The sequence below is a fragment of the Zootoca vivipara genome, chromosome 7, assembly GCF_963506605.1.
Source record: "Zootoca vivipara chromosome 7, rZooViv1.1, whole genome shotgun sequence".
Classification (NCBI taxonomy): Eukaryota; Metazoa; Chordata; class Lepidosauria; order Squamata; family Lacertidae; genus Zootoca; species Zootoca vivipara.
This window is the reverse complement of record NC_083282.1, coordinates 78,285,774-78,308,381: the sequence shown is the minus strand read 5'-3', so window position 1 is coordinate 78,308,381 and position 22,608 is coordinate 78,285,774. Positions and strand designations below refer to the sequence as shown.

The 22,608-nt window shown below is 50.6% G+C and overlaps 2 protein-coding genes across 2 annotated transcripts; one reads left to right on the top strand and one right to left on the bottom strand.

Moving 5' to 3' along the window:
* Window positions 1–4,956: 4,956 nt before the first annotated feature.
* LOC132592459 (uncharacterized protein K02A2.6-like) lies at window positions 4,957–9,745 on the top strand. The gene has a single exon (XM_060277300.1). The coding sequence runs from the start codon at window positions 5,421–5,423 to the stop codon at window positions 9,444–9,446; it is 4,026 nt and encodes a 1,341-aa protein (XP_060133283.1). The 5' UTR covers window positions 4,957–5,420; the 3' UTR covers window positions 9,447–9,745.
* Window positions 9,746–11,851: 2,106 nt separating this feature from the next.
* Window positions 11,852–17,796, bottom strand: LOC132592489 (uncharacterized protein K02A2.6-like). The gene is made up of 2 exons (XM_060277490.1): window positions 13,592–17,796; window positions 11,852–12,045 (listed from the first exon to the last, which is right to left on the bottom strand). The coding sequence occupies exons 1-2, from the start codon at window positions 17,331–17,333 to the stop codon at window positions 11,852–11,854; spliced, it is 3,936 nt and encodes a 1,311-aa protein (XP_060133473.1). The 5' UTR covers window positions 17,334–17,796.
* Between the last annotated feature and the right edge of the window lie 4,812 nt (window positions 17,797–22,608).

Sequence of the window (22,608 nt, the reverse complement as noted above, 5' to 3'; positions counted from 1 at the left end):
AGGAAGTTGATTCAAAGCCAAGGGGGCCAGGGATTTGTCCCCCTTGCTGTATAACAGGGCTAGGGGGACCTATGGTACCCTGACTGTTGTTGAACTGCAAGGCCCACCATCTCTGCTGGCTGGGGCTGAAGGGGAGTTTGAGAGTCCAACCAGCAGCTTCCGTATGTTAACAATGCAAAAGGATCTTTCTTCCAGAGCTGAGCTAGGGGAGTCTTTGAGCCAAGCTGCCCTGCCTGGTGCAGAGCAGGGAGCCTCTCCTAACAGAACAATGCTGGTTGCTCCCTACCCAGGGGCTGAATGCTCTGCCTGCTGAAGGCATGACAAACCCAGGGCCCTCCCTTTCTCCTCTCGCTCGATCGCTCTCCCTCCCTCGGAGCGGAGAATGCTAAGTTCCCTTGCAAAACGATGGTGCAATCTCCTTCCCCCTAGGGCCCAAATGCACACGGTTTTCTTCTTTCCTGCACTTCAGCTGCCCCATTTCTAGCATTTTCTATACTTTTCTCCACCTCTTTAGTCTATGACTGGGTACTCGACCCGTGGGTTGTGTGCAAGGCAACCAGAGGTGGGTCATGCCAGGAATACGGCTGCCACCTTCTTCTTCTTCTTTATGTTTTCCCAGAACAAGAGGGAAAGGGAGGAGGAAGAAGGAAGAAAGAGGAAACAGATGGTGGTGGGGTGGTGGGGAAGGAAGAGGGGTGGAGAGAGAGGACTATTAAAAAACATAAAAGATAACCAAGAAGTACCGGTAAATGGACTTTAGGTTTTAAATTTGTGGGAAATAAGCTTTTACCTGAAGTCAAAAATACCACAAAGCAGGCAGCAGGTGAGCCTCTCTGGGGAGAGTGTCCCACAGTCAGGGTGCCACCACCGAAAAGGCCTGCCCCTCACTTTGCAGGAGCACCTGGAGAAGGGCCTGTGAAGATGATCTCAGGACCCAAGGAGTTATGTATGGGAGGAGGCTGCACCCAATGTCTCTCAGGAATCACAACACTTTCTTCTTTTCCTTGATGAGTTGGTTTTAAACCTTTTCCCAGTTGTTGTCTATTAGGTTTAATTAAATCACCGTATTTTCTCAAATCTAATGCTCACCTTTTTTGGTCAAATTACCCTTGCGAAAATTAAGGTGTGTATTAGATTCGATGGCACATTAGACTCGAGTCTAATATACGGTAGATATTAACAGTGAAGGCTGGTTTATTAGGAGGAATGGGGCACTGTCTGCACCAAATGCAGTCTGCCCCATTTACCTGCCCCTCTGCTTTCATCAAGTCCAAGGGGTGGCACTGACTGTCAGCTTCCTCCTCTTGAATAATTGTTGAACTCAGCAGCACCGGCACCGGAAGTCACTTCTACGCATGTCAAAGCAACTTCTGGTGCTGGCGCTGCCTGATTTCCGGTGTCCAGACATGGGCAGAGCGGCACCGGAAGAAATCCGGGGGAATTACGGGATATTTCACCATTCAGGATGACAGTGGGAAATGGCTTTAAAAATGGGGGTTTCCCGGGGAAAACAGGAGACTTGGCAGCTATGCTCAGCAGGGAGGTGGAAGCAGGTCAGACTTGAATAAATTCATTCCAGCTCTCATTGGCTCTGGGTTTCCCTACCATCGGCCTTTCCCCCTTCATCCCCACCAGCTCTGATGAACACCACCCACCACTGAACTTAATTATGCCGCTCTTTGAACTGAAGTTGAAAGGGACCTGATCTGGGAGGACAGCTGAGACTGGCTGCAATGTGCACTTAAAGCAGCATAATATGATTTTAAGCACCCAAGGTTTTCACAGATGCCCTGGGAATTGTGGCTTGTGAAGGGTGCCGAGAGCTGTTATGTTCTACCTCCAGTGTTGGGCACAGCAAACCTCTGAATATCAGCTGCTGGAGACTGCAAGAGGGGAGAGTGCTGTTGTGGTCAGGCCCTGCTTGTGGACTTCTCATCCGCATCTGGTTGTCCACTGTGAGAAAAGTATGCTAGACTAGATGGACCTTTGCCCTGATTGAGCAGGACTCTTCTTCTGTCCGAATGAAGGCAGAGACAACTTCAGTGGTGCCACATGATTGAGCAATAGCAGGGGGGAAAGACAGAATAAACCAGTATGGTTTTTTTCTGCCTTTCTCCTTACTTTCTGCTGTTCTGCTTCAACAGGACCAGTAGGGGACACTATGGAGGTTGGCAAAGAGAAGATGGCACAGAGAAAGAAACAGATAGAACTTACCACACCATTAGGCATAGTCAGGTGGCTGCCTCACACAGTAGTCACCATCGTACAGGGAGCAGCAGCAAGCCTTAGATAGATAGATAGATAGATAATCTTTATTGTCATTGTCCCATACAGAACAACGAAATTGAAAAAAACTCTACATCAGACATTCAAAACCAACAAGCCTGCTATCCCATCCTGATTAGCCCCCTACAGACTCTGTCTCCCTGCTTATTTAACTTATATGCAGAATTCATCATGCGAAAGGCTGGACTAGATGAATCCCAAGCCGGAATTAAGATTGCTGGAAGAAATATCAACAACCTCAGATATGCAGATGACACAACCTTGATGGCAGAAAGCGAGGAGGAATTAAAGAACCTTTTAATGAGGGTGAAAGAGCAGAGCGCAAAATATGGTCTGAAGCTCAACATCAAAAAAACCAAGATCATGGCCACTAGTCCCATCACCTCCTGCCAAATAGAAGGGGAAGAAATGGAGGCAGTGAGAGATGTTACTTTCTTGGGCTCCTTGATCACTGCTGATGGTGACAGCAGTCACGAAATTAAAAGACGCCTGCTTCTTGGGAGAAAAGCAATGACAAACCTAGACAGCATCTTAAAAAGCAGAGACATCACCTTGCCGACAAAGGTCCGTATAGTTAAAGCTATGGTTTTCCCAGTAGTGATGTATGGAAGTGAGAGCTGGACCATCAAGAAGGCTGATTGCCGAAGAATTGATGCTTTTGAATTATGGTGCTGGAGGAGACTGTTGAGAGTCCCATGGACTGCAAGAAGATCAAACCTATCCATTCTTAAGGAAATCAGCCCTGAGTGCTCCCTGGAAGGACAGATCGTGAAGCTGAGGCTCCAATACTTTGACCACCTCATGAGAAGAGAAGAATCCTTGGAAAGGACCCTGATGTTGGGAAAGATGGAGGGCACTAGGAGAAGGGGACGACAGAGGACAAGATGGTTGGACAGTGTTCTCGAAGCTACGAACATGAGTTTGACCAAACTGCGGGAGGCAGTGCAAGACAGGAGTGCCTGGCGTGCTATGGTCCATGGGGTCACGAAGAGTCGGACACGACTAAACGACTAAACAACAACAGACTCTGATACCCCATAATTAAATATACTCCCATAAAGACTACCTCACACTGCATTTAAAACCATAATCACATTTGGATAGAAACCGATTCTCCGGCAGAAGCTTCTTCCAGAAGGCAGAAGCTAAAAGAGATCATTTCCGGGGTGTGCACTGTCCTGCGCTATCTCTGCAGCTTCCTTATGGCACCTGGAAGCCTATATTTGATCCAAGGTGGGAAGAGTGCACCCAGTTATTCTCTCCGCAGTCTTTACAACCCCTGACAGCATTGTTTTTTCCCCTGGCCGTGCAGCTCCTGAACCACATACACAGACCGTAAGTTAATACACTCTCAACAGTACAATGGTAAAATGCCGTCAACAGGTCCTTTGAGAGATTATTTTTCCAGAGAATTCTCAGAAAGTATAACCTCTGCTGTGCTCTCTTCATCAAGTTTCTGCTGTTTTCTCCCCAGGATAGGTCGTCTCTCAACTCCGTTCCCAGAAATTGAAACACCGAGACCTGTTCCACACACTCCCCCTCAATAATAAGGAGGATTATTAATTTGGAGGATAAAGTTGCCCTGTGGCCTGCCCTGGGCCTCCCAAGCTAGCCCACTGTCCTCAGGTACATGGAAGGTGCTCTCTAATATCACCAGTGTTGAAGTAAGATTCACCTGTCAGTCCAGTCAGCTTCTGTATAAAGAATGGAGGCATGTGAGTGTCCACCATTTTGAGCTTCACCTCAGGCAGCAAAATGCTTTGGACTAGCCCTGGTTGAAACGGTAGGGTGGGATTCCAGGGTGGGATTCAGCTAGGTTTTACTCAGAACAGACCCCCTGGTTTTAATGGGTGGGCTGTATTAAAGTAAAACTTAGTCGAATACCTTCCGTGGAGTTTGCAACCACAAGACAAGATGGCCACCAGTATAGATGGCTTTAAAAGGTAATTATTAGACAAATTCTAATACAGTTGCCTCGGGAATACAGAGCAAAGTTGAGAATGGTGCCAAATGGACTTCCTTATGAGTACACTGGAGTCCGGATGTTGTTGTTTTTTCCTCTTCACACAGGTGGCGTGTATACTTTGACCTGTAATATAAACTCCATTTAGATATCCTCCTTAACACTTCATGTGTTGTTGGAGCTGACAATAATGGACTCCATTGTTCTATGTTCTACCCATTCGACTCCCAGGCACCACAGTACCTCCATTGTTACTCTTTGCAATGTTCACCACGTTCCATATACCCACAGGGCTTATCGCTACCACAGGGAAACAGGGAGGGCAGGTTGGCTTATTACACCTTGTGCAGGTGGATTGGTTGCCAAAAGTAGATTTTATAAATCAGAGTAATGAGGGCAGCCATGTGAGCCAAAAATAGGTATAAACAATCTGCACTTGTTGAGACAATAGCAATAAAGGCTCCATTATTACACAGCCGCGCAGAAAGCGCTATGTGCTTGCAAGAACGCTCAAGGCTGGGTGTGTTCTGGGCCTTGCTGAAACAAAAAGCCAAAAGAAGAGACCCCCTTTGGAATATGAAATGCAAATTAAACACAAATGCTTTATATTTGCATTGCATTTGTCAGTTTGTGTCACCCCACCCAAAGATCAAGGGATGTTCCTCTGTGTTATGTACTGAGCTGAATCCTAGAACAATAGGATTCAGAATCAGCGGGAGCTACCCAATCCAACTCCAGGTGGAAGTGAATCCGCAACCTGATTGGCCTGCTGGAGCAGCCAATCAGGCGGCTGGCAGAAGCGAATCTGCTACCTGATTGGCCTGTAGGAGCAGCCAATCAGGCTGCAGGCAGAAGTCAATCCACAATATAATTGGCCCACAGGTGTAGCCCTGAAGTAGCCAATCACGCAAGGCCCATTGTGTAAATAATGTATATAAGCAGATGGTTTTGGGAAAAGAGCCATTCTTCTTCTCCTCTTCTCCTTGATGACTATGAGCTGAATAAAGAGCATGAAATTCACTCTCGACTCCGAGTACATTTCACTGGCGACGAAGGTGGGATCCTGCTGAGCTGACCGCCACCACGCACTGCACCGCAGCACCGCCACCTGCTGCACCGCTGCATCGCACTGTGCATCCAGGCTTCAGCTCCAGGACCCAAGGAACCCAGAATGGCAACCGACAGCAGCTTCTCGCCATTCAAACCAGCATCAGGAGACTGGGAAGGGTACGCCGCCCGTTTCAACTTCCTCCTGCAAGCGAAAGAAGTCACCAACGATGCCATGAAGAGGGCGACATTCTTCAGCGTCTGTGGAGAGGAGACGTTTGAAATCGCCCGGGCTCTCCTTGCACCTAGAGATGTTGCTACCGTCTCTTACAAAACAATAATGGAACGGCTGAAGGAGCACTTCTCACCACAGCCCTCGGTGGTAGCTTGCCGAAATGCCTTCTACGCAAAGCGGCAAGCCCCGGGGGAAACCATAACTGGGTTTGTGACCTCCCTCCGCCAAGCCGCCCGGCTATGCAACTTCTCAGAGTTGGAGAACATGCTTCGTGACCGCCTCGTCGGTGGCCTGAGGGACGAGATGTTGCAACGACGCCTCTACGCCAAAAAAGACCTCACGTTCCAGATTGCTCTGGAGGAAGCCCTGGCAACCGAAGCCGCCGAGAGGTCAACGCAAGAGGCACGACCGGCCCCGCCATCCCAACCGAGGGTCTACCACGAAGACCTCACCGACGAATCCGAATCTGACAGGGAGGAAGTACACCGAGTACAGCGGCGCACTCAAGCAGCACACACACCACAGCAGCCTCGACGAGAAGGAGGGAACTGTGCAAGCTGCGGGGAGAACCACGAGAGGAGGACCTGTCGTTTCCGCAACGCAGAGTGTAGGCAGTGCAGAAAATTGGGACACATCGCCCGGGTGTGTCGGGCTCGACTCACCCGTCGACAAGCATCAGATGACCGACCCAGGAGCCCCAGGTCACACGGCACCATGCACCAAGGCAACTCGACGGAGATCACGGACTACCAGGTATTCCAGTTGCCCCATCCCAGCACAGAGAAAATTTATATAGAGGTACAGATAGAGGGAGCCCCATGCCGCATGGAACTGGACACGGGTTCAACTCTATCCATAATCTCGGCCCGAACATTAAGGAAACTGTGCCCTAATGGGGGTCCCAAACTAAGGCCGGCCCCATTCACCCTCCGGGACTTCCAGAAACGTAAGGTCCCTACAATGGGGGTGGGGACCTTCAGGGTGCAATATCGAGGGCGAAAGCAACAATTGGACTTGCTGGTAGTTAAGGGCCCCTACGTTAGCTTACTGGGACTGGCATGGTTTGGACCTCTGGGGCTAGCCGTTACCGGGGTGAACCGCACTAGCTTACAAGTGGACGTGGACGCCATATGCAAAGAGTTTCCAGGGGTTTTCGATGGGGCATTGGGACGATATACAGGACCCCCCATTGCCCTACAGCTAGACCCCGCTGTACGACCCATCAGGCACAAGGCCCGCCGGGTCCCGTTCGCCCTGAAACCCCGCATAGACGAGGAATTGGACCGGCTCGTGGAGCAAGGAGTGCTGGAGCCGGTGCCCAACGCCCCCTGGGAAACTCCAATTGTCACACCCGTCAAGCCTAACGGTTCGGTCCGCATCTGTGCAGACTACAAATGCACCATAAACAAGGCTCTCACGGCCCATGCATACCCAGTGCCAGTGGTCAGCCATGTCCTCGCCACCCTGGCTGGGTCAAAAATCTTTGGCAAACTGGACTTGGCCCAAGCGTATCAACAGTTGCCTGTGGACGAAGCCACAGCAGAGGCTCAGACGATTGTGACGCACAGAGGGGCATTCAGAGTAAAGCGGCTGCAATTTGGCGTTAGCGTGGCACCAGGCATATTCCAGAATTTAATGGACTCTCTCCTTAAAGGGATTCCTGGCGTCACCCCTTTCTTCGATGATGTACTGATCGCCGGGCCCACACCAGAGGAATTTGAGGACCGCCTCCGCTCCGTCCTGCACCGTTTCCAGACGGCGGGCCTCAAGGTGAAGCGGGAAAAGTGTTTACTGGGAGTGCCGCAGGTGGACTTTCTGGGATTTAAGGTGGACGCAGAAGGGGTCCATCCAACCGGTGACAAGGTACGGGCCATTTGTGAGGCCCCAGCGCCCAAGAGCAAGCCCGAACTTCAGTCATTCTTGGGACTATTGAACTTTTACCATGCCTTCCTTCCCCATAAGGCAGCGGTAGCGGAGCCCCTACACAGACTCCTAGATAAAAGGGCCCCTTGGGTGTGGGGCCAGCGACAAAGGGCCGCATTCCAGGCAGTCAAGGACTTGCTCGTCTCGAACTCGGTCTTGGCACACTTCGACGAGAGGCTGCCAGTGGTGCTGGCATGCGACGCCTCTCCCTATGGCATCGGCGCTGTCCTGGGACACCAACTCCCGGATGGAAGAGAGGTGCCGGTGGCATACTTCTCCCAGACTCTTGCTGCAGCCGAACGAAACTACTCACAGATTGACAAGGAGGGTCTGGCAATCGTGAAGGGCGTAAAAAAATTCCATGATTTCTTGTACGGGCGGCCCTTTACCATAGTGACTGACCACAAGCCGTTGCTGGGCCTGTTTGCCCCCGAGAAGCAGACCCCCCAAGTGTTGTCTCCACGTGTCCTCAGGTGGTCAATTTTCCTTGCCGGCTACCAGTATGCACTAATCCACCGCCCTGGGAAGGCGATGGGCCACGCAGACGCCCTCAGCAGGCTACCACTACCAGAAACAGGCCCCGACCCAGCGCCTGCGCAAGAGGTTATGACCCTGGAGCTGCTTCCCGACCGACCCATTCAGGCACAAGAAGTTGCGCACCATTCCACAAAAGATAGGGTCATCTCCCGGGTCCTGGACTGGGTGTGGCGAGGATGGCCCAGCAGCAGCCCCGGGCCAGAATTCGCCGGCTACACAAACCGCAAACATGAACTGTCGGCCCACAAGGGGTGCCTGTTATGGGGAAGCAGGGTTGTTGTTCCCCAGCCCCTCCGCAAAAGGGTCCTTACAGCCCTTCACGAGACACACCCAGGGGTAGTGAGGATGAAGGCCCTTGCCAGGAGTTATGTGTGGTGGCCGGGGATTGACAGAGAGATAGAGGCCTGGGTCCAACACTGCAAGACCTGCCAAGAATCCCGCCCGGATCCCCCAAGGGCCCCAGTCCAGCCCTGGGAGTCCGCCCGACATCCATGGTCACGCTTGCACGTGGACTTCGCTGGCCCCTTCCAGGGAAAAACATTCTTCATAGTGGTGGATTCCTACACCAAATGGCTGGAGGTCGCACTGGTACCGTCCACTTCTACGGCGGCAGCCATCCGGGTACTACGTAAGCTTTTTGCAACCCACGGGCTCCCTGACACCCTCGTCTCGGACAATGGAACCGCATTCACGTCAGAGGAGTTCCAGACCTTCACAGCGCAGAACGCCATCCGCCACATCCGCTCAGCACCATTCCACCCTGCCACCAATGGCCAAGCGGAGCGCATGGTGCGGACCACCAAGGACAGCCTCCGCCGCATGACACAAGGGGACTGGGAATACCGCCTTGCCGCATTTCTTCTAGCACAGCACAGCACCCCAAGCACAACGACGGGCCGGAGCCCAGCTGAACTACTAATGGGCCGGCGCCTTGCAACTAGACTGGACCGACTTCACCCCGACAGAGCTCAGGATGAGGTAGTGGTGGGGAAAGGCAGGAACCCCCGGACATTTGTGGCCCAGGACGCAGTGTACGCAAAGAATTTTGGGGCAGGCCCAGCATGGGTACCCGCCACAGTCACCAAGGTGACCGGTCCCGTGTCGTACGAGGTACTAACGGAAGGGGGGCAATGTTGGCGCCGCCACTGCGACCAGCTACGGCGACGATTCCCAGGAGGAACCCGGGAGGAGAGCGGGACAGAGGGGTGGGCAGGGGAAGCAGAAGCAGTAGGCACAGAGGGGCGCCCCGAGGCTGGAAGGACACCGGAACCAGAGCCACAACCTAGTGGTTCAGTGGTGCCAGACCAGACAGCCCCGGCACAGCCAGCAGCCTCGGAACACGAGCCAGAACCAGAACCCCTGACCAAGGAACACCCCAGGCCACAACGCACACGGAGGCGGCCAGCAGACCTTGGGGACTACGAATGCAACTTCCCGGGCAGGACTGGAACTTAGAGGGGAGGGGTGTTATGTACTGAGCTGAATCCTAGAACAATAGGATTCAGAATCAGCGGGAGCTACCCAATCCAACTCCAGGTGGAAGTGAATCCGCAACCTGATTGGCCTGCTGGAGCAGCCAATCAGGCGGCTGGCAGAAGCGAATCTGCTACCTGATTGGCCTGTAGGAGCAGCCAATCAGGCTGCAGGCAGAAGTCAATCCACAATATAATTGGCCCACAGGTGTAGCCCTGAAGTAGCCAATCACGCAAGGCCCATTGTGTAAATAATGTATATAAGCAGATGGTTTTGGGAAAAGAGCCATTCTTCTTCTCCTCTTCTCCTTGATGACTATGAGCTGAATAAAGAGCATGAAATTCACTCTCGACTCCGAGTACATTTCACTCTGGCACGGCTAATGCTTTCTGTTTGCGGCAAAGAATATCCTGGCTTGTGTAAGAGCTGAACTTCTAGTCTTCCACCTCTTTCAGTGTCTTTAAAAGGCAGATAAAATGCAGGAATGCAGCGGACAGACATTCAGCTCTAGTCTTCTCAAGCCCTCTGCTGAGGTTGCCCTTGCTTATTTTTATTTTGCTGCTTCCCTATCTCAACTAAAATAAAATAAAATAAAGTGCTTATTGGGTGTTCTATGATCTGAAGAACAAAACTGGTATTTCCATCCATAACGAAAGAGTATCCTACCCAACCCATCAATACCAATGGGGCTGTATCAAGCTTTCGAAGGGTCCTTGAGCAGCATTGACTTATTACCCCCTACGTGCAACAGGGGTGGGACGGGGCTGTAGCTTAGTGGCAGGGCATCTGCTTTGCATGCAGAAGGTATTAGTAAATAGGCCTTTTGAGTCACCTCCACTACTACTTTCTATTTCTCCCTACATACCATGGGTAGCCAATCCTCCAGATATTGGATTCCAATTCACATGGTGGCTAGGAATGATGGAAATTCCACAATATCTTGAGGGCATCACATTGACTACCCCTTCTATATACTAACCCTTAACTCATTTTCCAAGTGCTTGTTCTTCTGTAGTCAAGTACCTATCCCTAAATAGGAAATATCTGCAGGCTTGGGGGAAAGCATCAGTTTGCAAAGTACAAAAAATAATAATTCGGGAGAAAAATCTTTAGGGATCCAAGGGATAGCTCAGTTGGTAGAGCCTGAGACTCTTAATCTCAGGGTCATGGGTTCAAGCCCCACACTGGGCAAAAGATTCCTGCATTGCAGGGGGTTGGGCTTGATCAGGCATCCCCAAACTTCGGCCCTCCAGATGTTTTGGACTACAATTCCTTTCCTCCCCGACCACTGGTCCTGTTAGCTAGGGATCATGGGAGTTGTAGGCCAAAACATCTGGAGGGCCACAGTTTGGGATGCCTAGACTAGATGACCCTCGTGGTCCCTTACAACTCTACCATTCTGTGATTCTATGTTGGGGAACATCCCCATATAAAAAGAAAACTGCAAGCTAATGAGGATTGATCCTGCTTAGTGGGCACACAATACCATATTTTTCGCTCTATAAGACACACCTGATCATAAGATGCACTTAGCTTTTAGAGGAGGAAAACAAGGGGAAAAAATTCTGAATCAAATGTTGTACTAAACTATTGGGAGAGTTTGGGAGAGGTTGTTGGCAGCTGTGGCGGAGGGAGGAGCAGTCCGCTTTCAGGCTGCTCGCCCCTCCCCCTCCCCTCTGCCACTGGCGGCGGAGGGGGAAGCAGCCCGATTTTTGGCTGCTCGTCCCTCCATCACCGCTGGGACCCATGGCTCTGGCGGCAGAGGCATTCCTCCTCTCAAGGGATCCTGCTGCCGTCCAGTGCCTTCGCTCCATAAAACGGACAGATCTTTTCCCTTCGGTTTTAGGAGGGGGAAAGTGCGTCTTATGGAGTGAAAAATACAGTACCAGCTGACTGTTGAGTGGAAGTGGAGGATCCAGCAGGAGGAGTAATGGAATGGCTGGCTGGCTTACACCCCAAAGAATAGCATACTGCACTGCAACATTTTGTTGCAGTTCCCATTTGATATATGCTATACTGCTGATATTGATCGTTCACTTCTCTCTTTAAAGAAGAACCTCAGAACAGCTTTCGTGACTTCCCAGCGCTTTCCTGACTAGGCAAAGATCATGTTAATGCCTGCTTAGCTTCAACAGTGCCATAGCATTGCAATAGGCACAATGGCACATTATGAACATGATAAATTATCTTTCAATAAGTAAGGATTCCAAGAACCATGAAGTGCTTTACCCCTTTTGATGTTGCCAAAAACCCAGCTCTAAAATAACCACCTGTGAGCGTTGCTTGTTATTAAGAATACAGTATGTGAAAGATAAAAAAAATTAAATATTGTGGACACTTCCGGTTCCCGCGGATCGGCTTCGGGCGCGCCAGCGAGTCGCTCTTCGCTAGCGCACTCGGAAAGGGCGGATAGGGGGGGTATTGGGCTTCAAAGCCCCCCCTTGTAAAGGTCGTGGAGGATTTCCAGACCTAACGTGATCGGCAGCAGCGTCGGGGAAGCTCCGGCACCGAGCGGAGAAGCGCGGTGGAGAGGAGCAGCCCCGGGACGCCCGCCTAAGGACCCCGCCCCAGATGAGGAAGCCTGAAAAAACCGAAGCAAGTAAGCTGTGAGCGTTGCTTGTTATTAAGAATACAGTATGTGTCAGATGAAAAAATTAAATATTGTATATTTGTTGTTAATGGCATCTCAGGCTTACGTTTTGGTTCTGGGGAACACATATGGAAGGGTCAATGGAGCATCAGTTTAAAGGGCTACACAGCTGCCCCCAGGGCATAATCAGCTGATTTATACCCTTGGCAATCCAGCCAAGGACAAGGTTTGGTCTCAGTGCTCCAACATAAAATGCCGCACCCCTGATTAGAATACTGTTGTTCTTTCACAAGCATCTTGCCTCTATCCTCATTATTTCATCGTGTGCTAGTTCTCACGATCTTATAGCAAATTGACAGGTTTGGAGCAGGATATCATCAAAATGCTGATAACGTTCCTCTGCGTTACAGGGGCCAGGTGAGGTGGGGGAACTAAGTTCTGAGCAGGTGTCTGAATGCAGTGATAGACTGGCTAAAGGCATATAAGCTGAAACGTCATCCAGACAAGATGGTAAGATTCATGGTGAAGGAGACCCACAATTTTTGCAGGCTTTGACAGTTACTGGGTTTTGCTTATTTAACAGAAATCTGTTGAATTGGGCCTATGGCCCAACTAGTTCAAAATCCTGTTCTCCCAGTGGCCAACTAGAGGCCTATGGGAAGCCTTGCAAGCTAAGAGCCCACTTGCAATTCCCAGCGACCGGTACTCAGAGAAATGATTCAGCTGATAGTGGATGCAAAACATTGCCATCTTGGCTGAGAGGCATTGATATCCTTGCCTTCCAAGAACTTGTCTAATCCTTTTTTAATGCAAGTTGGTGGCTGAAATGTACTCTGAGTCGAGAGTGAATTTCATGCTCTTTATTCAGCTCATAGTCATCAAGGAGAAGAGGAGAAGAAGAATGGCTCTTTTCCCAAAACCATCTGCTTATATACATTATTTACACAATGGGCCTTGCGTGATTGGCTACTTCAGGGCTACACCTGTGGGCCAATTATATTGTGGATTGACTTCTGCCTGCAGCCTGATTGGCTGCTCCTACAGGCCAATCAGGTAGCAGATTCACTTCTGCCAGCCGCCTGATTGGCTGCTCCAGCAGGCCAATCAGGTTGCGGATTCACTTCCACCTGGAGTTGGATTGGGTAGCTCCCGCTGATTCTGAATCCTATTGTTCTAGGATTTAGCTCAGTACATAACACCCCTCCCCTCTAAGTTCCAGTCCTGCCCGGGAAGTTGCATTCGTAGTCCCCAAGGTCTGCTGGCCGCCTCCGTGTGCGTTGTGGCCTGGGGTGTTCCTTGGTCAGGGGTTCTGGTTCTGGCTCGTGTTCCGAGGCTGCTGGCTGTGCCGGGGCTGTCTGGTCTGGCGCCACTGAACCAGTAGGTTGTGGCTCTAGTTCCGGTGTCCTTCCAGCCTCGGGGCGCCCCTCTGTGCCTACTGCTTCTGCTTCCCCTGCCCACCCCTCTTGCTCTACAGGCCTCACTGCCCTGCTGTCCCCTTGGGACCCCTCTGTCCCGCTCTCCTCCCGGGTTCCTCCTGGGAACCGTCGCCGTAGCTGGTCGCAGTGGCGGCGCCAACATTGCCCCCCTTCCGTTAGTACCTCGTACGACACGGGACCGGTCACCTTGGTGACTGTGGCCGGTACCCATGCTGGGCCTGCCCCAAAATTCTTTGCATACACTGGGTCCTGGGCCACAAATGTCCGGGGGTTCCTGCCTTTCCCCACCACTACCTCATCCTGAGCTCTGTCGGGGTGAAGTCGGTCCAGTCTGGTTGCAAGGCGCCGGCCCATTAGTAGTTCAGCTGGGCTCCGGCCCGTCGTTGTGCTTGGGGTGCTGTGCTGTGCTAGAAGAAATGCGGCAAGGCGGTATTCCCAGTCCCCTTGTGTCATGCGGCGGAGGCTGTCCTTGGTGGTCCGCACCATGCGCTCCGCTTGGCCATTGGTGGCAGGGTGGAATGGTGCTGAGCGGATGTGGCGGATGGCGTTCTGCGCTGTGAAGGTCTGGAACTCCTCTGACGTGAATGCGGTTCCATTGTCCGAGACGAGGGTGTCAGGGAGCCCGTGGGTTGCAAACAGCTTACGTAGTACCCGGATGGCTGCCGCCGTAGAAGTGGACGGTACCAGTGCGACCTCCAGCCATTTGGTGTAGGAATCCACCACTATGAAGAATGTTTTTCCCTGGAAGGGGCCAGCGAAGTCCACGTGCAAGCGTGACCATGGATGTCGGGCGGACTCCCAGGGCTGGACTGGGGCCCTTGGGGGATCCGGGCGGGATTCTTGGCAGGTCTGGCAGTGTTGGACCCAGGCCTCTATCTCTCTGTCAATCCCCGGCCACCACACATAACTCCTGGCAAGGGCCTTCATCCTCACTACCCCTGGGTGTGTCTCGTGAAGGGCTGTGAGGACCCTTTTGCGGAGGGGCTGGGGAACAACAACCCTGCTTCCCCATAACAGGCACCCCTTGTGGGCCGACAGTTCATGTTTGCGGTTTGTGTAGCCAGCGAATTCTGGCCCGGGGCTGCTGCTGGGCCATCCTCGCCACACCCAGTCCAGGACCCGGGAGATGACCCTATCTTTTGTGGAATGGTGTGCAACTTCTTGTGCCTGAATGGGTCGGTCGGGAAGCAGCTCCAGGGTCATAACCTCTTGCGCAGGCGCTGGGTCGGGGCCTGTTTCTGGTAGTGGTAGCCTGCTGAGGGCGTCTGCGTGGCCCATCGCCTTCCCAGGGCGGTGGATTAGTGCATACTGGTAGCCGGCAAGGAAAATTGACCACCTGAGGACACGTGGAGACAACACTTGGGGGGTCTGCTTCTCGGGGGCAAACAGGCCAAGCAACGGCTTGTGGTCAGTCACTATGGTAAAGGGCCGCCCGTACAAGAAATCATGGAATTTTTTTACGCCCTTCACGATTGCCAGACCCTCCTTGTCAATCTGTGAGTAGTTTCGTTCGGCTGCAGCAAGCGTCTGGGAGAAGTATGCCACCGGCACCTCTCTTCCATCCGGGAGTTGGTGTCCCAGGACAGCGCCGATGCCATAGGGAGAGGCGTCGCATGCCAGCACCACTGGCAGCCTCTCGTCGAAGTGTGCCAAGACCGAGTTCGAGACGAGCAAGTCCTTGACTGCCTGGAATGCGGCCCTTTGTCGCTGGCCCCACACCCAAGGGGCCCTTTTATCTAGGAGTCTGTGTAGGGGCTCCGCTACCGCTGCCTTATGGGGAAGGAAGGCATGGTAAAAGTTCAATAGTCCCAAGAATGACTGAAGTTCGGGCTTGCTCTTGGGCGCTGGGGCCTCACAAATGGCCCGTACCTTGTCACCGGTTGGATGGACCCCTTCTGCGTCCACCTTAAATCCCAGAAAGTCCACCTGCGGCACTCCCAGTAAACACTTTTCCCGCTTCACCTTGAGGCCCGCCGTCTGGAAACGGTGCAGGACGGAGCGGAGGCGGTCCTCAAATTCCTCTGGTGTGGGCCCGGCGATCAGTACATCATCGAAGAAGGGGGTGACGCCAGGAATCCCTTTAAGGAGAGAGTCCATTAGATTCTGGAATATGCCTGGTGCCACGCTAACGCCAAATTGCAGCCGCTTTACTCTGAATGCCCCTCTGTGCGTCACGATCGTCTGAGCCTCTGCTGTGGCTTCGTCCACAGGCAACTGTTGATACGCTTGGGCCAAGTCCAGTTTGCCAAAGATTTTTGACCCAGCCAGGGTGGCGAGGACATGGCTGACCACTGGCACTGGGTATGCATGGGCCGTGAGAGCCTTGTTTATGGTGCATTTGTAGTCTGCACAGATGCGGACCGAACCGTTAGGCTTGACGGGTGTGACAATTGGAGTTTCCCAGGGGGCGTTGGGCACCGGCTCCAGCACTCCTTGCTCCACGAGCCGGTCCAATTCCTCGTCTATGCGGGGTTTCAGGGCGAACGGGACCCGGCGGGCCTTGTGCCTGATGGGTCGTACAGCGGGGTCTAGCTGTAGGGCAATGGGGGGTCCTGTATATCGTCCCAATGCCCCATCGAAAACCCCTGGAAACTCTTTGCATATGGCGTCCACGTCCACTTGTAAGCTAGTGCGGTTCACCCCGGTAACGGCTAGCCCCAGAGGTCCAAACCATGCCAGTCCCAGTAAGCTAACGTAGGGGCCCTTAACTACCAGCAAGTCCAATTGTTGCTTTCGCCCTCGATATTGCACCCTGAAGGTCCCCACCCCAATTGTAGGGACCTTACGTTTCTGGAAGTCCCGGAGGGTGAATGGGGCCGGCCTTAGTTTGGGACCCCCATTAGGGCACAGTTCCCTTAATGTTCGGGCCGAGATTATGGATAGAGTTGAACCCGTGTCCAGCTCCATGCGGCATGGGGCTCCCTCTATCTGTACCTCTATATAAATTTTCTCTGTGCTGGGATGGGGCAACTGGAATACCTGGTAGTCCGTGATCTCCGTCGAGTTGCCTTGGTGCATGGTGCCGTGTGACCTGGGGCTCCTGGGTCGGTCATCTGATGCTTGTCGACGGGTGAGTCGAGCCCGACACACCCGGGCGATGTGTCCCAATTTTCTGCACTGCCTACACTCTGCGTTGCGGAAACGACAGGTCCTCCTCTCGTGGTTCTCCCCGCAGCTTGCACAGTTCCCTCCTTCTCGTCGAGGCTGCTGTGGTGTGTGTGCTGCTTGAGTGCGCCGCTGTACTCGGTGTACTTCCTCCCTGTCAGATTCGGATTCGTCGGTGAGGTCTTCGTGGTAGACCCTCGGTTGGGATGGCGGGGCCGGTCGTGCCTCTTGCGTTGACCTCTCGGCGGCTTCGGTTGCCAGGGCTTCCTCCAGAGCAATCTGGAACGTGAGGTCTTTTTTGGCGTAGAGGCGTCGTTGCAACATCTCGTCCCTCAGGCCACCGACGAGGCGGTCACGAAGCATGTTCTCCAACTCTGAGAAGTTGCATAACCGGGCGGCTTGGCGGAGGGAGGTCACAAACCCAGTTATGGTTTCCCCCGGGGCTTGCCGCTTTGCGTAGAAGGCATTTCGGCAAGCTACCACTGAGGGCTGTGGTGAGAAGTGCTCCTTCAGCCGTTCCATTATTGTTTTGTAAGAGATGGTAGCGACATCTCTAGGTGCAAGGAGAGCCCGGGCGATTTCAAACGTGTCCTCTCCACAGACGCTGAAGAATGTCGCCCTCTTCATGGCATCGTTGGTGACTTCTTTCGCTTGCAGGAGGAAGTTGAAACGGGCGGCGTACCCTTCCCAGTCTCCTGATGCTGGTTTGAATGGCGAGAAGCTGCTGTCGGTTGCCATTCTGGGTTCCTTGGGTCCTGGAGCTGAAGCCTGGATGCACGGTGCGATGCAGCGGTGCAGCAGGTGGCGGTGCCGCGGTGCAGTGCGTGGTGGCGGTCAGCTCAGCAGGATCCCACCTTCGTCGCCAGTGAAATGTACTCTGAGTCGAGAGTGAATTTCATGCTCTTTATTCAGCTCATAGTCATCAAGGAGAAGAGGAGAAGAAGAATGGCTCTTTTCCCAAAACCATCTGCTTATATACATTATTTACACAATGGGCCTTGCGTGATTGGCTACTTCAGGGCTACACCTGTGGGCCAATTATATTGTGGATTGACTTCTGCCTGCAGCCTGATTGGCTGCTCCTACAGGCCAATCAGGTAGCAGATTCACTTCTGCCAGCCGCCTGATTGGCTGCTCCAGCAGGCCAATCAGGTTGCGGATTCACTTCCACCTGGAGTTGGATTGGGTAGCTCCCGCTGATTCTGAATCCTATTGTTCTAGGATTTAGCTCAGTACATAACAGTGGCCATCACTTGTCTCCTGCGGGTGAGTTGTGTAGCTTTCCTATGCCTCCTTCCATCAAATCATGCATAATTTTATGAACTTCCAACGTGTTACCTCTTACTCACCTCTTCCCTAAAGAGTCCAAACTCTTCAACCTTTCATCATATGGAAGTTGCCAGGACTCTTGGAGTGTCTGCAACTGTGGGTCCATAATTTCATTGGGTCAAACTAGGACATAGTTGGATACAGCCCACAACATCGAGAAGGCACCAGTTTGGGGGAAGCTGTTTTTGTGAAGCAAGAGAAATAACATCAGACAGTTTTCCAAGTAAGATGACTTCTTTGAAATTCACAACGTTGGTCAAACCACCACAACAGGGAGTTTTTCTTTCGTTTTCGTTTTCTTTAGAATTTGCAGTGCTCCCACCATTCAGTTTTATAGGTTACTAGCTTCCTTTAAAAATAACCCTAATAATAATAATCAAACTAAGAGCTACGTTTGATGTATTTTTCCAAAGTTTTTTCGCACTAAAAAATTGAAAATGGCAACAACAAAGCCATTACTAGGGGAAAAGTCACTCTATTGCTTTATGGCACCTGAAAGGTGGAGTCTTACCCAATGCAGACTTGTTATGAATGGTAGGAAGGGGCTTTTGATGTAGGGCTGCATTGCTGATATGCTTCCTTGTCTGCCTGATGCTTTGACAGATTAGTCACACTCCCTTAAAAAGGGGGGAAAAAAACTCATCTAAATCAAACTCAACTAAATCTACATTATACCTGTTCTACCTGGCTGACACATTTAAAGTTTTGAAACTTCCTAGTGCCAACCAGGGCTTGTGGTGAGATGATCAAGTTGAAGATGCCACACATGTTAAAAACATTTATTTTGTCCAGTGGTAGTGCCAAGACCAGCTGTTGCATAACCCTAGTCACATGCCAATCAACCGACGACTGTCGCATAACCAGTTGGCTTTCATATGTGGTGCAACAGTTTCCATGTACAAAGGACATGCAATATATATATATATATATATATATATATATATATATATATATATATATATATATAATTATTATACCCCGCCTATCTGGCTGGGTTTCCCCAGCCACTCTGGGTGGCTTCCAACAAAATATTGAAATACAATGGTCTGTTTAACATTAAAAGCTTCCCTAAACAGGGCTGTCTTCAGATGTTTTCTAAAAGACATTGGTCTTGATTATTTTGCAGGGAGGCTATGGGCAGTGTGCATGTGAGCACCGCTTATGACATAGCAAAAAAAGAAAGAAAGAAATTTTTCGTGGTGCTTTAGTTCTCCAATGGGCCAAGAGGAAACATTTTATTATGATGAAAAAGATTATCTAGCTGGCAACCATGGTCAGCTCACATAACTCTTGGGCCCTGCAGCCAACCAGATTTTTTCCAAATAGGCTGATCTGATAGTATTGTTTCTCAGGTGTGTGTGTGTGAATTCCAGCTCTGAATTTGTTTTGTCCCTCTGCTTTAAGATGGCAGAAAATTTGACACATAAAACTTCTGTTCTGGGAAAGGAAGGGGTGGGGACTAATTGTTTTGATAATGTTTATGTTTATGCTTTTATTCTTTTTTCTTGAAAATTACACACTCACAAACACAAACACCAGTACCAGTCATATCTTCCCTCAAAGAATCCCATGAACTGCAGTTTACTCCTTTCAATTCTATAATTCCTGGGACTCATGTGCTTTCAAAAAATAGTTAAGGGGGAAAAAAGAAAAATGATCAAATCTGTCATTTGCAGTTTCTCACTTTCCAGTCTTCAGTTCTCTACATTTCCACCTCAGTTTGTGATACAGTATATTTTTTTAAAAAAAACACCACCAGCATTTTTGTGTATCTCCTAACATACCACATTGTAATGCAGTTTCCCCAAACATACACATTTTTGGAAAGCAATTTCCCTGTAATATAATGCATTTTTGTATGCATTGTTCACTATTATATGCATTTTTCTGCACACTTTACTCTAGCATATGCATATTGGTACACAAGACTTGGCTGGAATATTCCCATGCAGAATTTAGAGAAGTGTGAATTTTGAAGAATGGCTTTGCTTCAATTCTCGTATTTTTTGGAAAGTGCAAATGCAAATCGAATCGAATCCCTCCTCCATACCTATTCTCTACAATACCCTCTGATAACAAGCCTGTTCTTCCTCTTCTAATATTGGTAAATTAGAACTTTCAGTTTTAGCTTCGAGGAGGGAATGAGCAGTTTGAGTCCAGCTCCTGCATCGTCCAGGAAAGTTCTTACCCAACGCTATTTGGGGAAGCGGATATGAATGGAGTTTGTAGGATGCTGCATTTAGAAACTGCCTGACTGTAACTCCCGTAAATGACTTCCACCCCCCTCAGCGATGCAGGACGTATGAGATCCCTTCCCTCTTTGGAGTCCCCCGGCCACCACTTGTACAGTTAGATTTTGGTTTCGTCTTGTGCAACAGCAGGGTGACAAAGAGGAAGCAAAAGACCAGACCCTGAGAACAGATAGGGGATCTGGATTAAGGCAGAAGGGTGAGTATGTAGAGAGAACCCCTTGAAATCTTGTGCAAGGCCTTGGGTGCGTGCCTATGTCAAGAGTTCAGCGTCCGGGCTTGGGGTGGAAACGGACTTCCTGTTAGCTCAGTGATGGGAGATAGAAAGGAGAAGTGGAGCCCCCTTGGTTCCAGGAAACAGGAGGTGACTGTGTCCCGACCATCCCAGCCCACCTCCTTCCCCTAATTGCGTTGCATGGGTCCCATCTCTGTGAAAGTGATCAAGTGCCTTTTTCACCATGGGCTAATGGCAGTGACACATGCCTAGGGACATTTTGGAAAAACCATTTTTTCGTCCTTGGTGGAGCGTCATCTTCTTTTGCATAGAATTCATAGCTGCTAAATCTCCCATTTTTTCGCGGGAAACCCCCGTATTTTAAACCGTTTCCCGCTGGCAGCCCGGAATTGAAAAAAATCCCGTAAATCCCCCGGATTTCAGTACCTGCCAGGGAGGCTCCTTCTGTGCATGCCTGGACATGTGCGGAACCGATTTCGGGTGCTCTGCCCATGTTTGGGCACCAGAAATCGGGCAGAGCTGCACCGGAAGTCGCTTCTGAGCATGTCTGGACATGCGTAGAAGCGACTTCTGGTGCCGCTCTGCCCATGTCCAGGCACCAGAAATCGGGCAGTGCCGGCACCGGAAGTCACTTCCAGACATGCGTAGAAGCGACTTCCGGTGCCGGCGCTGCTGATCCCGGATTTTTCTAACCGGGAGTTGGAAGGTATGGCTTAGGTCAGTGGCTCCCAACCTTTTTTTTGGCCATGCCCCATCTAAGCATCTCTAAAATCCTGATGTCCCCCACCCAATGACATATTATTATTATTCAAAAAGTGAACTCCTATTCACGTGGAGGAAGCCTAAAGGCCATTCACTGTTAATAACTCATTCTCAAATAACTCCCCTTAAAATTCAAATTGCCCCCCTGTGGAGTGTGTGCCCCGCGTTGGGAGCCATGACCTTAGAGCATTACCTGGAGATAGAGACAAGTAGCCTTTGTCCTGCCATCTAAACCAGGGGTGGGGAATTTCAGGCTACGGAATAAAATGCAGTCCTGTGGGCCCCTTTGTCTGTCCTTTGGGACTCTCACGTAATCATACAACTCCAGGGAGCATCCCTCACTGGCCATACCCTTTTTTCAGTGCCCCTGTGTGCAAAAAAACCCAGTGAACTTTAGCTGGAATGCAGCCTATTTTTAGAAAGGTAAGCATCACACCTGTGGCTCTGCCTCTTTTGCTTCAGATCCCACCCACTATTGGCATGTGGCTCCCATAAAGTTTTCCACGGTGGAATGTGGCCCCTGGGCTGCAAAGGTTTCTCCATCGCTAATTTAAATTAAAAGTGCTGCTCCACACTGTTATGTTTTTAGATGTACACCAATGGTTTAAGTGTACACCTAAACATGTATTGTGTGAACCCAGAACTTCCAAGGTTACATGTCTCCCTGGCAGCAGCAGGTGATGGTGTGGAATAGAAATCTAGTTCCATATTAGGTATTTAAATATATAATTTACCCCCATGCATGCATTTCTAAACACATTTAAAACCTAAAGTACATACTTTTAAAATGCAGACTGGCACACTTTTAAAGCCGAAAAGTATAGCACGAAATCTGGAGAAGTGCAAAATCTGAAGGATAATTACAACTCCATCTGTGCATTTAGTTTGGGAGGTATGAATTAATTCAACTTGCTTAAAGCTGCACAGACCAAATGAAATTATTCCCCACCTCTACATGGGGGTTTAAATGAGCGTAACCTGCAAATGTGTGTCCACCCCCCCCCCCATGGGATATCCTGTTTTCTTGCACGAGAGCACGTCCCCCCCCCCAGTGTGTCTTTTGGGCTCTGTGATCTTGCATGGGTCACATGACTCACACAGAGTCCCAGTTTTGGGACTCGGGGATGTTCGAGGATACAGGTGAGGCGACAGTGCTATGGTTACAGAAGAGATTCAAAGCAGCTGGAAAGCAGGTGGACAGTGTTTTGCTCCCTTCTTCCTGATAATACAAAATGCCTTAGCAGGACAAAAACTGAAGCTGCTTCAACCAGATTAGCTACATGGCTGGTGCAGTGCTATGCAAAAGAAAGGGCGGTGGTAGTAAAAGTTCTCAAAATATTTAATACATTCACAGCCAGTTCCCAACTACCAGAATCTGAGCAGAGTCTTGCAAAGCTTTACTAACCCTGAGCATGCAAAATGTGATGCTTCTTTTGAC

What these genes read in the sequence shown, in the direction of transcription:
- LOC132592489 (XM_060277490.1), bottom strand. Translation starts at nt 17,333, where the DNA reads ATGGCAACCGACAGCAGCTTCTCGCCATTCAAACCAGCATCAGGAGAC. An exon ending in CCAGCTACGGCGACGGTTCC is followed by an intron (nt 12,046 to 13,591) that starts CAGGAGGAACCC and finishes CGGTTTTTTCAG; the next exon opens with GCTTCCTCATCTGGGGCGGG.
- LOC132592459 (XM_060277300.1), top strand. Translation starts at nt 5,421, where the DNA reads ATGGCAACCGACAGCAGCTTCTCGCCATTCAAACCAGCATCAGGAGAC.